General features: G+C 52.2%; 1 protein-coding gene across 1 annotated transcript; it reads right to left on the reverse strand.

Moving 5' to 3' along the window:
• Positions 1–3,450: 3,450 nt before the first annotated feature.
• LOC114828228 (dorsal root ganglia homeobox protein-like) lies at positions 3,451–11,484 on the reverse strand. The gene is made up of 5 exons (XM_029111480.1): positions 11,463–11,484; positions 5,912–6,135; positions 4,060–4,373; positions 3,755–3,930; positions 3,451–3,683 (listed from the first exon to the last, which is right to left on the reverse strand). Exons 1-5 carry the CDS (start codon positions 11,482–11,484, stop codon positions 3,451–3,453), a joined length of 969 nt encoding a protein of 322 aa, XP_028967313.1.
• Positions 11,485–14,999: the final 3,515 nt, after the last annotated feature.

Consider the following 14,999-nt stretch of genomic DNA (forward strand, 5'->3'; position numbering starts at 1 on the left):
AAAATCCGAGGCGTTGTTAGAGTTCGTTCACATTTCTCGCTTCTCAGAATTTCCGAACTGGAGCCCGATGCACCGTCGACAGTGAGACTCTCCGGAATGTGAGCAGCAGCCTCCTCTAAACTCGACATTCCCGATGGCACACAAGACAAGGAAGAATTTGCAGCGAAATCACATTGAAAATATGTTCCTCCGGAGCCGTTCGCGCAGATATGATTGATGCACGAGGATAAATTGAGTCCGGCGTGAATTATTCACGGGGCTTCCGTACTTAATCAGCCTGGGCCGCTTTGTTCCGAGTTATGTGCCCATGCGGGGGAGCGAAGAATTAGAGCTGGCTTGCCTCCAAGCAGAATGAGCCAGACCAACGAACTCGTGGGGAACTATCAACATTGGTTAAGGGAACCATTATTCCTGTTGTTAGGCTGAATGATGTCTAGATATTGAGTTATTCGTCGTTCAAAGCCGGCGGCCCACGAGCTGGCTTGGATTCAAGACGGGCCGACGCTTCCGTTTGTATGGGAGTCGGCCGAGCAGTCTCGCATTGTCGGGAGGATACCATCGTCGGGATACGGGAGCTTGGTAAGTTCGGCATCCGTCATGCCAGGATGGAGCTCGAAGATATAGTTTGTTCGGTGGAATCACGGGTCCCCTGATCGATTCGAGACAGAAAACTGAAGTACGAGAGCGATGACGATCCCCTGAAATCGTTGGGAATCTCATCTCTCCGACTCGATTCGCCCGTGGGTCGTGTTTCGTCATTGAATTGAGTTCCGCGAGACTCCGATGCCTTGCTTATAGAGACCGCTCTATCGAGTGCTCAAGCAAATTTCCCCGGTCTCCACGTGTCCCAATGTTAAGCAATGAAGTCCCGACAAGCGAACAAAAGGGGACACCCGGAAGGGGTGCGAGAGAGCTGCGCGCTGGCTAGGGGCGAGCTTTGACGACGGGAGTGATCAAGAAGAGGAGCAAGATAAGCGAAACTATTTTCCCATTGTGTTGCAAATTTATGTGTGTCGAGCGAGTCCCGAGCAACTAGGCTGACAGATGACGGGATGAACTTAGAGCCGCTGCTTCCTCCACCGTCGGCACGAGACTTTGTCATCGTCTCACTCTGCTCAGTCGGGCCCCTTCTGGGATTGCATTTCACACTACTTGCTCTAAATCGTGGAAATCAAATCTCCTCTGCTCTCGTTCTAAATGACGGTGCCCCACCCGTTCCATTGCTTCGTTGATACCTACTACGTGGCCCGCAGAGGGTACGTTTCTCGGAATTCCATTCGAGGGTTTGATTATCCGAGCAGCGCGCGGCGACCAAGTCGGTTATTCCGCTTGGACGTCCGTTATAATCTAGGCATGCGCCTAACGAGGTCCAGGCCGGTGACGAGGTCACCGAATCAAATCAGGCTTGGCGTCCGTCGGTTCGTTAATTGCAGTCATTCACTAATTTAGATGCTAATCCGGTAATAACATAAGGTCGTGTAATGTCTTCATTTTCTGCCCCTTCCCGCGGTCTCCCGCAGAGTTGTTCTCTCGTCTCGCAGCTCCCCGCTGAGCGTTGGTCCCGTCTGGAGGGTTCGGCAGAAGCGCATCTCCTCGATTTTCGACACATCAGCTAATTTTTTCTCCCAATCAATGACCCGTGTAGTAGGTTTTTTCCCCACGCTCCTCGTATCTTCGTGTCGTCCTCGACAAGAGTTAAGTAGAGCCATGATCCCGGCAAGTTTCGATTCCCGGTACTTCATGCTCTGTATTTTCTCCGGATGATGCAACGATACCGGATCTTTGCGGCGCCGCGACTGAAGAATGTCGAAATGGAAAAATAAGGAATACGGTCTGACGCTTCGATGTAGAAATTCCTGCTTGGGTTCGACATTCGGGAAGCCGTTGCGAAGCGTCTGAAGCGATTGCCCGTGCGTCAGGCAGGCCTCGGGGGAATCACAGAGTGAGCGATTGGCCCCGGGATTCGGAATTATTCGCCGCTTCAGGACTGGGGATTCACACCGTAGAAGATTGATCAGATCCGTCTCGCCTCCAACCACCAGGCAAATTTCGGTTCATTCAATTCCTGCGTCTTCGTTGTACGGAACAAGTGTCGCAACTCGACGGAGCTTGTCCTACCGCGATGATTTTCGAAGGCTCAACGGAGGTATCGCGCCGCGGCGACCATCCACCCTCTCTCTCCTTCGCCTTTTTGGCCTCGATGTAGCCCCGTCTCCGACCCCTCACTACGAGCCTGAGTGGCGACCGGGCGGGGAGCTGGCTCGTTTCGTTCTCTCAACACCAGTCGCCCAATTACCCCCGCGTGAAATAAGTCGTTTGAGCGAACGAAGTGTACTCCAAGTTCACTCAATCTACACTCTAACACACACAATTTCCTCATTCCACTCCTCTCGGTGCATGTGAGGAGTACTTAGCCCGGTCCCCAGCACCGCAGTCGACAAGCAAACACTCCGCTTGATACACATACCGCACTCAAGCCTATTCGCACCTGTTGGGGAGACACCTTGTCAATGCCGCAGTGTTTCTTTTGCCACTAATGATTTGATTGACAACATGTTGTTGGAATGAATTGAGCATCAACTTTATTGAACAAAGAGCTTTCATTGTATCAGAATACGATTAGCCATGCTGGCGGATTTGGGAAAGCATGAGTTTCCACATGAACAATGTCTCCCAAATGTTCCAGAAACATCGTCCGAAGAATAAGAAATCAATGAATTCATCAAATTCTATAGTCTATCATCATTATTGCACTATATACGCTTGCGTCTAACGATGGGTCCTCCTCAGTTGAGTGATTCGTCTCTCAGAGTGTTTTGCTTCCTTGAGCCTCGATCATACACGAGCTTCCCCGATGGAGGAGGAGAAATGTACGGCCATCTCGATTGCATTCGGACGCTAGGACTCCACGTCAAGCCGGAGGAATTCGATCGACATCATCATCATTGTGGTAACGAATCGTGAAAAATACTATGCCTACATTCTAATGAGTGACCGCGTCAGATATGCAGAAGGCCAAGAAACAACGATAGGAATCTCCGGCGTCCTGGATAACTCCGTTTTTTGCAGTCCACGTTCGAATAGACGGTATCCGAGCGTCACTTCTCCTCTACGCTCCTAGATATTCTCCTTCGTGATCACCAAGTCTCTTAGCATCGTACCCATCCTGATTATTCGTACCACGATATTCATTAGGTAATATCTATCAATTAGCAGAGATATCGGCGTCCTCCCTGAGCTAGGTGACTCGAGTCGCTGACTCGCGCTCGATCTATGGAAAGTCGCAAGCTTCGATTGAGAAACTGTCTCACAGCACATACCCATCATTCCGAATCGGAAACTCCGCATGACGCCATCAAGTCTACTTCCGCGGAGACTCGACTCCGCAAGACTCTACTGGAAGACAGAGCGCACTGGCAGCAAGTCGAAGCTTCGCCGCCTTATAGTCATTCAATCAGATTCCTGAGACGCGTTTTCTTCAGAATGGCTGAGGTTATGATTGTTATTACTATTGTTGTTATTGTTATTATTACTATTATTGTTGTTGTTGTTGTTTGTGGTCGAGACAGCCGACGTTTCTTTCAGTCTACTCCGAAGATCCGATACCCCCAAGGATGAGGAGACATCGTCGCTGTCGTCAGTCGCAGAAACTGTAAGTCCATACGTTTTCATGATGTGAGGGGCTGACTACGTTATACTCATCGCACTCAGGAGCAACTCGGAGCTCTGGATTAAGACTGAATCGTCAACTTACTCGGTGTCTTGGAAGCTGTGGGAACTTGACAACACGCACAGAGAGGATGCGGATGGTGGAAACCTTTTAGGAACGACGAAGTCGGAGGTAAGTACATCGGAGGGAAGGGAAATCTCGGCGCACCTATGCCTGCTCCGATAGAAACGCCTAACCCCTCTACAGCGCTTTGCATTCGCCTGGAAAAGGTCGATAATTAGGCTCATCATTCTCAATCGCACCGAGATACCGTTCCTGGAATCTGCTGATCGGCTCGGAGCAGCCGGATCTCAGAAGTTAGTTCGAGGAAAAATCGGGAACAGACTAACCCATCGAAAGCCGAGAATAACGGATGTTGATGCTGTCTCAAAGCAGCCGCGAAAGAAGTTAGAGCGTCCTTAAAGAGCGGCGCGGAAGTTATGGCGACCGAAGGGCTCGGGGTCTCAGTTTTCGGTGCGTCTGACGAAGACGGTCTCTCTTCCGGAAGTTCAGAGTCGATGTCCGGATCCGGGCTGCCTGGTGATCGTTTACCCTCGATCGTGGTCGACTGGACCAGATCCGTACTCAGTCGATCTTTGTCTTCACGCTCCTTGCGGAGCCTCTCAGCTTTCCTCCATTTTGCCCTCCGGTTCTGGAACCACACCTGCAAGGGACAGAGAAGGCTATCGTGAGGGGAACCGGGTGGTCTCATTTACTAACGAATAGAATATCTCTCCCTGGGAGGTCTTTCCACAAGTGTGAGGTGTGAGTAGAAGCAGGAAGACCGACCGCCGGAGGAAGAGCTCCCGCGAATGACTTAATAAATGAATGGAATCGAAGCACCGCCCAACGGAGCAGCGAGCTCCATCAGCCTATCCCCCTGTCAGCCGCTTGGTTGGTCGCTCGGTCCCCATGAGCGGCTCGCCGAGAGGCGACCGACGACGTAACGGCATGGATTACAGGTAATAAATAAATGATCGAGATGATCGCCTTTTCCTTTATTGATGGAGTCGACGACAATAAATCGAAGCGGCTTCATACAGATCAATCAGCTCGTAACTCCGTCCCGGCACCTCACCGAGATAGCCGTAATAACCATGTCATTATCGTCGCCTTTTCATGCTCGTGAACACGTTCGCAGCCGAGCTCCATGGGCCAGTGAGCGGCTTTTCGGAGCCCTTGGGCGCTGCTCGGAAGTCGGACGCACCGAACGATATGACTCGAACGAATGCCCATTGTGAAGTTCTGAAGTCACGCTTTTGAATCAGATTCCCAAGAGGCATCGGACAGAAACTGCTCCAACCCCAAATAGACTCGACTCGGTGGATGACATGCTCGGCGACGGAGAGAGCCGAGCTGCTCGACGAGGTGGTGATAGTAGCGGAGAAACGCTTCGTTAGTTGCCAAGATTTACTGCTCGATGTCGAGGGATAATCAAAATCAAGCACTTTTACGACCCTTAATGAAGTCATACGAACGATAGAAGCTTTCGAACGAATCGTTGGATTCCCCGACGGACAGGTGGATCCATGCATACTCATGGGGGAGCGTCACCATCGTACAGTGGTCAAAGGTACCCCGAGCAACAAGGGCTTCTGAGCGGTCACTTTCCCGCGATTAGGTTCGATGCGGGGCTCGGAGCATAAGTCCAGAACGAGTCGCGAATCCTGACTCGGGACACAATGTAGGAACTCGCGGAGCCTCGGGTGATGATTTAGCATACGAACGAAGAATCGGGCCGCCTCATCAGAAACGGATAAGGGCGAATGAAGCTCCTCTCCGCTTGCGGACAAGAACTAATGCCCTTCCCTCAGCTCCCGCTCTAGTTCCTCTTGAGACGGGAGGCGATCCTCTCGAGATCGCTGTTATTAGGGACTCATCGGTATGGTGGCAGCCAACGACGCTGTAGCCGCAAAAATAACCGCATTTGTATCAATTGCTTGCCGTCCCGCTAAGTGGCATCCTGAAGGGACGGACGACTTTGTCTATTTCGCTCCTGGTTCGGGCACAATGGTCGGAAGCTCTAATCCACGGTAAGGACGTAGCCCACTCCCTGACTCAGGAGCGAGTCAGCCAGCCAACGAGCGATCGGGGACTGCCCGACTGACTCAACAACCAGTCGCCTAATGGATCGACAGGCTCCCGGTTCGCCACCTGAACTAATTGTCGAGAGCCACTCGATTATCCGGAACTCGTGCTTACCTGGACCCTTGCTTCGGTCAAGTTTATCTTCATCGCGAGATCTTCTCGCGTGAACACATCGGGATAGTGCGTCTGAGCGAAAGCTCTCTCGAGCTCCTCGAGCTGCTGTACTGTGAATGTGGTACGGTTCCTACGTTGTCCTCTCCTAACGAAGGCATCCTCGTGCAGCTCAGAAGTGTACGAAGCTGGGCTGTGGAAGCTGCTCGTCGAGGTCGAGGACGTATCTGCAAAACACGGGACGCGTTGATTTTCATCATCTCGAGAGTACGAGAAATATCTTCTTGGGTCTCCAGCTCTGTTTGGTCTGGAACAAGCACCGGGGAGCTTCACCCGGAAAGGAATGAAGTACAAGGAGCGATCATCATCGGTTTCCGTCGGGAAGAGCTCGCTGCTGAATTAGTACGAGCCATCCCTCGATCGCGACGAGGGCAGTAATTGGTCTATGCGGATCTACAGGAGACCCGAGACCGCTTAGGCAAGCCGGATATCCAGCGCTACGGCGCAACAAGCATAGAAATAAGCAGCAGCAAGGGAATGTGTGAGCCAGGGAGGAAACCAATGCCACAGTGCAGCATTCAAAAGGAATTCGTTGTCCTACCCTGAGGGACAAATCGAGATCAAATTTGGAGCGAGGAAGAAAAAAGAGAAACGAAGAAAGCCGAAGGCGTCCGTGGTGACTGCATTCCGAGGAGGCGGGTCGGAAGGGAGCACGGAAGGGAAGCTCGGTAATGTTGATGCGAATTGGCAACGAGTTCTTCTCCGCTCCCGCATCGCCTTCGCTGTTCCGGCAGCCGGGTCTGTCCCAAAGTCCCGATAATCATCCCGGCACGGCCCACCCTTCGACGCTGGAGCAAGACAAGCCGGCGCGTCTCTAAGTGCATTTTCTTTTTCGTCTTCAGCTCCGAGCGCGCGGGACGCTCATCAGCAACTCCGAGTCGATGGTGAAGACACCGAAGAATAGAAGCGAGAAGCTACAAATTCATACTGAACAAATCGTTTTTTCTTCTGCGGTCCTGTACTCGGAAAGTCATCAGATGTCACAGGTCTTCCCGCCCGCTCCCATTGTGATCTACCCGTCTGACGAATTAGGTGCTTGCGACCGCGCCCTCGCGACCGGCGAGAGATCCGGGTCGGGGCTAACAGGATACACGCAGGCGTTCTCGATCATTGTAGTACCTACATACAGCCAATTCCGGCCCGGCAGCAAAGTCCAATGCTTAAGCGAGATTATTTGAGTTTTGCCTGTTGGCGACGTGCCTTGTCCCCAAATTCAAGCGGGCAAACTCGACGGCCTGTCCTCTCCTTTTCTTGGGCTGTGCTCCTCTTTGCTTATTGGCTTGCAAACTAGTTTATCATCCTGAATTTGTTGTCCTTCCTGCTGCAGAGACTTCTTGTTGGTTGGCTTTGATGCGGCCGGCCACTATTCAGACCACGTCTTGGTAGACATCGTGCCAGTTCAGTCCAGCCAGCCGGCCGGCGCTGCCACTTACTCTTTGCTCACAGTGAGGCCGCGTCTCGAGTGGATTTCACTCGACCGACGCGACGGTCTGTTCCCCTAACTTCAGATTGTCCGCGCGTCTCCGAACTCTTTCAGGACATTATCGAAGCTCCGAAGTATCCCGCAAGGGCGTTGGCGTCAGCCAGCGACCAGGGGACCTAAGTCTCGCGTTCTCACCGAGTCTCGAGTCGCGCTCGCTCCCGAGACTTCCCGACAGCTGACGGACCTTTGAATCTGATCGACACAAGCGTTCCCCCGAGGACTCTACCTTGCTGGATCGATCTGAACCTCTCCCAGTTTTTTTCGGCATTCCAGTGCCTATTCGATCATGCTCGGTACTTACACGGAGTGCTAACGGGTGTAGTGGCAGTTGACGCAGCGGCAGCCGCATAGAACGGCAAGGCTGGCGGTCGGACCCCAGGTATCGGGCAATGGTAGCAGAACATAGATGAAGGCGGCTGAAAAAAACCTCAGATTAGGAGTTGTTTTTCCTTTGTTCATCTTTCAGCAGAGATTCACCTCGATGATGGTTTCGAATGAGGAGCTTCCGCACTCGAAAGTCAAAGGAGAACGTGTCGGAGCACGACTAGCGCGGCGGCACGGCAAATTGAATTCGGTCGATATTCGTTGTTTCGTTACTAATCACTTTGCCAAACCCACTTTCTCGGCTTCGGAATTTGGTCTCCAGGGACGCCATGCGACTCATTCGTTGTGTTCCCTCCGCACTCCCCGAGCGAGGAACAATGTTTTCAAATCGAGGGAGTTTTTCCGCCAAGAATATATTCTCCATCCGCGCGCTTTCGGCGCGAGCTCGCGAGTCGGAGACGCTGAACCGAGAATGTTTCTCTTCTTCGATTCCGAGGCAATCTGTCGCAACGCTGCGAGTGCCGAGGGTCTCCGAAGCCGCCAAGGAATATGCGTGAGGCTATGAACGACTTACATATATACCAGTAGATGATATGCTCGCAGTAATCGAGCCAGAGACACGGTCAAAGGACACGGCCTGAACGCTGATCCAGAGAGTAAATGCGGCTGGGAGAATATCGCTTGGAACCCATGCAGAAGTCTGGAAGGCATCTATCACCCGAATGGGGCCGCTGCGTTTCCTGAGTCTCGCTCGAAACGGTAGAGTCATAATGCGAGTAGGCCCGGACTACCTGGCCATGCTTCCGTTAGCTAGTTCGTTGGCTCATTCCTCCGGCCGTATCGTCTCGTCTGTCTTAATATCCCAATATAACCAAGGAAGCGGAACGCGCCGGAGATAATTGCATCTTAGTCAAATATGCCAAGAAAATACGCTGCCAAATGTCTCATTGCCCTAATTATTCCTCAGGCTCAGGAGTGGAGCTTCCCCACTCCGACGACCTCATCCTTCAAGAATCGACTAACAGCATTGCGCGTTAATCATGATACATGTAGATCTTCATCGTGTGAGGGACATGATTGTGGCAGACCTCATCCCGGCAACTGAGCGAAGGGATCCGATGACTCCCCACCAATTAGTGTTAGAAAAGTATTTCGAATATGTGAACGTCTGAATGTAGTCATTGTGGACAGCAGAGCCTCTTTCTATCGGCAGTACCTATTACGTCTGGCCGGGCAGAACTAATGCTCCTGCTGCCTCGCAAAACGAGATGATGCTTGCTTGGCCTCGAGCTGGCGATTATCTGGGGTCTTCGCATCGAGAGACCCGAGTTTTCTATCCCGTACGGCTGAACCAGAGATTCACTCCTGTTGGGTGACGAATGAAGAGCCCCTCGCTCCGAGAACTCATGTTCACGATTCCGGTATCCTGATCCAAGATTCCCTTCATTCCTCCGGTGAGCGAGAGCTCGTGTGCTCTCCGTTGTCGTCTCCCTCCGTATTCTCCGTCTTGATCTGTTCGCGAAAATGATTCGGAGCTTCATTGTAATCGATTTTTTTTGTCTAGTGACCAGCCCGGCTCGACTCATACGAGCAAGTGCACGGAAAGCCTTGGCTGGACCGCCTTATTCCCTGTGGCCTCGGCGAAAGCAGCCAGGCAGCCAGTCGACGGGGCGAAGAAGAGAGTAAATGTAATAATGCCGTAATTATTATTGTTTTAGTAATAAGGCGGAGTGTCAGAGGTGGATTTAATATTCTCACTTTATTTATCCTCCGTTGTTCCCACAGGGTGCTGTCTTATTCAATTAGAACCATATTTGATGGGGCTTCCGTCTGTTCCATGACCACCCAGCCTCCTAGCCGAGAGCGCCCGCCGTCATCCCGGAGGATCGCGCGCCCGCTCGCTCGCTCGACCGCCCTCTTTCCCCACTCGCCCGCCCCCCACGACGCAGCGAGCGAACAGCACCCAGGACACCGTGTGACCACAGAGTGCCGATGCGGGCGAAAGTTCTTTCGCAGACAACGCCAGTAATTGCGGTCATCTCGAAACGACGAACGCCGCACCGGCTCGATTCTCGAACTCCCGAACGCCGCAAAGCCCTGGTCGGCGACGCCTGGGATACCGTCGGAACGCCGACTACCTTCGAAGGTGTGGCGGCGTTGAAGCTCGGAACGTCGAAAAGCGTTGCGGAATAGTAAATCGACGGTTTCTTCCGAAACGCGTTCATGGCAGTATGGCAGTACAGCCTATACCTTGCTCCGAGCTGTGCAATTCTGTTCTCGGTAGAATTTGCGAAAGAGCGTAGCGGTGTCGGGTGTTTGGTCGGTGGTCGACCGAGCGAGCGACGGAATTACCCAGCGGAAGGCAAGCAAGCAAGCGCCTGGTGATTCCTTTGCGTGATACCCGAGGCGTTGAAAATGAGGCCTAATCGAGTAACGATTAAAAGTGTAAATTGCACCCAGTGCTTCTCCAATAGACTAATCGCGTTTCAGCCGGGGGACGGTGCGAAGTGCTGGGATCGAGTTACAGCGTACGCGGCGGCAGCCGGTTCGCCCACTCTCACGTTGGCTTGCTTCCTCCGAACACGAAGCGACGAACATAACTGACAAGAGCTAGGTTTTGCGCCAGTCGGAGGCTATTTCAGCTCGCTGTCCTCGAAATTCAAGAGATCCTCGTCTGCATGCCGAACGGGATTCCTCGAGTCCTATGGATCCGAGTCAACACCTCCGGTGTCCCCGTCCAGCTCCGGAGGGAGGACAAAGCTGGTCACAAACTTCCAATCGGTGCAGCTGTCCGCCGTCTGCATCCGTCCATCCTTCATGTCGTTCCGCTCGAGCGGTAGCAGCACCACTCAGGAGACGAGATTCCCGGATAGCGGGCTAGGCTGAATCCATTTATAGAGATACAATCCTTATTGGATCTCTTGAACCGACGCGGCGGTGGCGGCGACAGCGGCTCACTATCCTGAAGCGCTTAGTCTTGATCAACACCGAGTAGATCTTCGAAGGGGAAAAAATCCCTCCAGCCTGCCAACCAAGGACAGTCTACTACAGCGCCGCCTCTCGTCCTGCCGTGGACGGGGAAACTGAATTTATAGATATCGTCTAATCTCGTTCATCCAACGTCGATCCACTTTCGGACGAGAAGACCGGGGAGGGCGTCTCTTTTCGCTCCTCGCATACACTCCTTGAATACTGTCCACTAGGAAGAAGAGGCGAGCTGTCAGCAGGCCTTCCTTAGTTTGCGCTTTCGCGCGAGAACATCGGATAGATATCGGTGGTCTCGAGTATCGACAAATCTATTTCTCGGCCGAGAGCGCTTGCAGCTCTCGGTGTCCGGTTCGCGGTTCCTGAGAGCATCGATGCACCATCAGCGATTCCGTCCGTCGAAGCCAGGTTACCAAGTTACCCGAGTCGAGCATCGCCAGTTTTACCTTCGACCGCCCAATCAACCTGCGATACCGCCACCGTGTCCGGCTTCTATCGTCGAGTGACCTCACCTCACACACTCCCTATCTCTGTCAGGGCAGCAAAGTTAAACTCGATCAACCAAATGCAGAGCGGGTACCTCTCGCAGGGTTCAGCAAGCGGACGTGAAGCTTCGATGGAAGCAATAATTCGACCCATCAACATCGGAGCTTGTCCTGAGACGCACACACAACGGAGTGCCCGCTATCTACAAAAACCCACCCGACTTTAGAACGGGATCCATTATGCGACACTGATGGAAGGGTCGGATATGTGGAAAGCGGCTCTCTAGGTGTTTCGACCAGGTCTCTGAGTAATTTCGCCCGCACGTATGCGGTTCTGCATGTATCATCGGGTGTTTGTAGTGTCTGTGGGGACAGTCGGATTCAGCGTGGACTCGTCAAAGAGCGCTCGATCAATCAAAGACCGATAAAAACTGTGTGAAAATTTATCGGGCTCCTGAATGGGCTGCTTCGGCCGCAAGTGCATACGCATCGAAAGATAAACAGAATCCAAGATTGGTTTTCTCTATCCTCAGTGTTCCTTGTCGCCTTCTCACTCTTCGTGATTCTTCGGAATGTATTCGATGCGCGGTTTCCATATCCCGACCTGCCGAGCCGGCACTCAGGACACGCACGTTCTTATTGAAGAGAGGCGCTCTAGGAGGAGCAACTCGGATGAAGTCGCTTCCGACAACGATCTTGTTCAGCTCTGCATCAAGAACTCTGCTGAGTCGACCCGGATTGAGGGATCTGTCAAGGTCTCGCGGAAAGACGGACTTCGCACGTGGGGAAAAAAAGAAGTGAAAATTGTGTTGCTACAAAGTCATTACAACTCTGCCCGAACGGCGACTCGGGTCGGATGGAATAAGCTTGTCTAATACGGGTCGCTGGGACAAACCAAGGGGAACGACTACTTCAATCATGCGACTTGCAAAAACTCCTCCCGCGGTGGCATCAGGCAAGACTAAGGTGATATAAAGTCGGGCAAAAAAACGACTTAAACGGCCCGTCGGTATCCAATGGAATCGCGACATTCACCATCACGCTCTGACTCGTCGCGATGTGGCTTGCGACCGACTGACTAGTCGTGCCGCGTTTCGTCTCGTTGCAGAAATTGTGTCATTTCTCCTTTGCGAGCTCGTGCTTCTCGTTTTTTCTCGCTCTGTTTCGCTCGCGCGGCCCTACTAGCCTTCGCTGTTATAGCGCGCTCTTCTTGTAACGACTTCAAGTTGATGAAGCCATTTCGCCGAATGAGCAAAGCTGCTCAGCGAGGTCTTTTTAGTCAGACGCATTTTTGGACATTATAGTTACTACTCCCACCCTTTCTTTTGCTTCCCCGAGCGCGTAAGCCGCGATGAGCCAGAGGTTCTGCTCCAACGTTTCCTCCTTCCATCTTCACCGTATCTCCCTCTCGAGAGAGAGACGATGGCATTCGTGATGAGTTTTGACGAAATGACGATTTCGGAGTTCTCTGAATGGTAAATCCGGGATCGGTATAAAAAAAACGGCAGCCGAAGGGGAAACGAGAAAACGGATGCGTTCCACGCATAAAATCACCCGCTCAATGACGATGCGTATGCTCTTCAAAACTGCGATTAAGGAGCATGTCGCATATATCGGTGAGGTTTCCGAAAGGGCCGTTTCTGCGTCAGGCGCGACGAATCGACGCGAAGGAAAAATATTTCCTTGACTGGCTCCATCTGCGTGAAATATCTTGGGTTTTCATGAATGGACGAAAGTGATTGCCCGTCGTGAAGGCGTCTGTGTAGACGTTGATGACTACATCTTGTCTTCTAATTCAAGAAGAATGCGCTGTCTCTTGCAAGGACGAAACAACAGACTCCCGTTCCAAGGATCGGTATGCGACCATTGGATTGCGCCCCGCGGCACGTTCTCCAGAACGAGAGCAAGCAGGAACTCTTGGAGCGTCTCACGATATCAGCGGGCTGCTTTTCAATGACTCGAGTGAGTACTTCAATAGTGAGCGTATAAGCTCCTGGACTGATGTACATACTCCGTCTTCGACCAGAATGAGGCTTCGACTAATCGGTCGCATATATAGGGATATCTTGCCCGAGGCGGATGCGGAATCGCATCGGACGACTTTTTCGACCGCACGCAAACCCGACAAAAATTCGCCCGGGCTCGGCTCATGAAAGCCCGAGCAACCCCAACCGGCCGAGCTGAATTACCAGGCTCAGTTCCTCAACTCCACTTCTGCCGCTCCCTCCATCTCAAATATGTATGGGTATCTGCTTCTACTACCGCCTGCATCGCGTTCGTTGGCATTGTTTTATGGACCCTAACGAAGCCCCCGAGGCTCGCGAACGAGTCGAGGTCTGCATACGCCGCATAATTTATGAATTCCTCCACAAATAGCATTATTATCGTTATTATCAACATCGTCGTCGTCGCCGGAAACGGCGTTATTGAATTGAGCTGAGCCAAAAATTACACAGCAGAGTAATCTCGCCTGGGATTGCGGCTTTCGCACGGTCCTCGCCAGGAAGTTGGCAAGTCGGCCTCTCATCGGCAATGATTCAGATAGTACACTTCGGTTGTACTGATTCGTAGACGGTCTTGCGACATGGAAGGACGAGACGTCCTTTGTCCGTCCCGTACGCTCCTTGGAGCTTCCCGGAAAATGTCCGCTTTCCGAGATTCCCAAGGGGATAGCACTGATTTCAATTGAGACAAGAAATTTCCGCGCAATTTCTTCGTTTTCGGCACCGAGGTCCCGACGGCACGAGCATGAGTCGAGGGTCGGATCGCAGTTTTTTCCCTCAGGGAATCGTCTTTGAGTCTCTCAACGGTCAGCGATGGACATTGATGGTTAGTCGAGTCTTGCGCATCGGGAAAAAAAGCTGAGGAATCGGATTGAAATCTATGGGTCAGGCGACAAATACGGAATTTAGTGTTCGCCTTCGATGCCCGCGTCTCGTCCCAATGTCCGCCGCAACCTCTTCCCTTGAGAAAAATGTCCCCTTATATAGCCCCTCTATTCACGGATGACCTGATTAGGTTTTCCAGGTCCCAGCCGTTGACGGCTTAAATCGCAGCGTTCTCCTTCCATGAGATAGGGACAGCGGATACTTGTCTCGTCTGGTGGAGCACGGAATCGAATGTAATATCTATCTCTGATCGCCGTCATTGCGGCGCGGCGGGGCAAATGATGCACGCTACACTGAATGAGCTCCTAGTGTGGGGAAACGATGACCACAACAAGCGATAGCGTGACAGGAGTCCGTCTCGGAGATCAATTAAAACCGATAGAATCCGCCCATGATCTGATTGGACACTACGTGGCAACCTCCGAACACATTGAAAGAAGCATCTATGATAAGGCGACACTCTCGTGAGGGTCAAAGGAGTAAACTTCATGGCTGGAGGCCGGCAGGAGTTTCTCGAACGATAATTGCTAATCACTCATTCATTATCTTCCCAGGAGCTTCCGCGGAGGAGCGGGACGCCGAGAGAAGGAACAAAGTACAGTCTCGAGATAATCAAATACGTTTTTGGACAACCTGTTTTTATAGCAGACCGGGGAAAGCCCGGCTGCGAGACGGTTTACCGATCTCTCCACCTAGGCTGAGGATTCTCCGTCTCGCATAGTTGTCTGTCAAAAAAAGATATATTGTCCTCAACGGATCTTCATGTATCTGGCGCGAGCCCGATATTCTGAAGTAGGCGCTTCCGCTGACCCTCGAGAGTTAAGACATGACATCGGCTCGAGGCTTACATAGTCGCATTCTGAATG

This window comes from Galendromus occidentalis, unplaced genomic scaffold, assembly GCF_000255335.2.
Source record: "Galendromus occidentalis unplaced genomic scaffold, Mocc_1.1 scf7180000077442, whole genome shotgun sequence".
In the NCBI taxonomy this organism is placed as follows: Eukaryota; Metazoa; Arthropoda; class Arachnida; order Mesostigmata; family Phytoseiidae; genus Galendromus; species Galendromus occidentalis.

Coding starts and splice junctions, on each gene's coding strand:
- LOC114828228 (XM_029111480.1), bottom strand. CDS start 11,484: ATGGATCCCGTTCTAAAGTCGG. Junction 6,136..11,462: donor GGATCCCGTTCTAAAGTCGG/GTGGGTTTTTGT, acceptor CGTGTTTTGCAG/ATACGTCCTCGACCTCGACG. Junction 3,684..3,754: donor CACAGCTTCCAAGACACCGA/GTAAGTTGACGA, acceptor TAACGTAGTCAG/CCCCTCACATCATGAAAACG.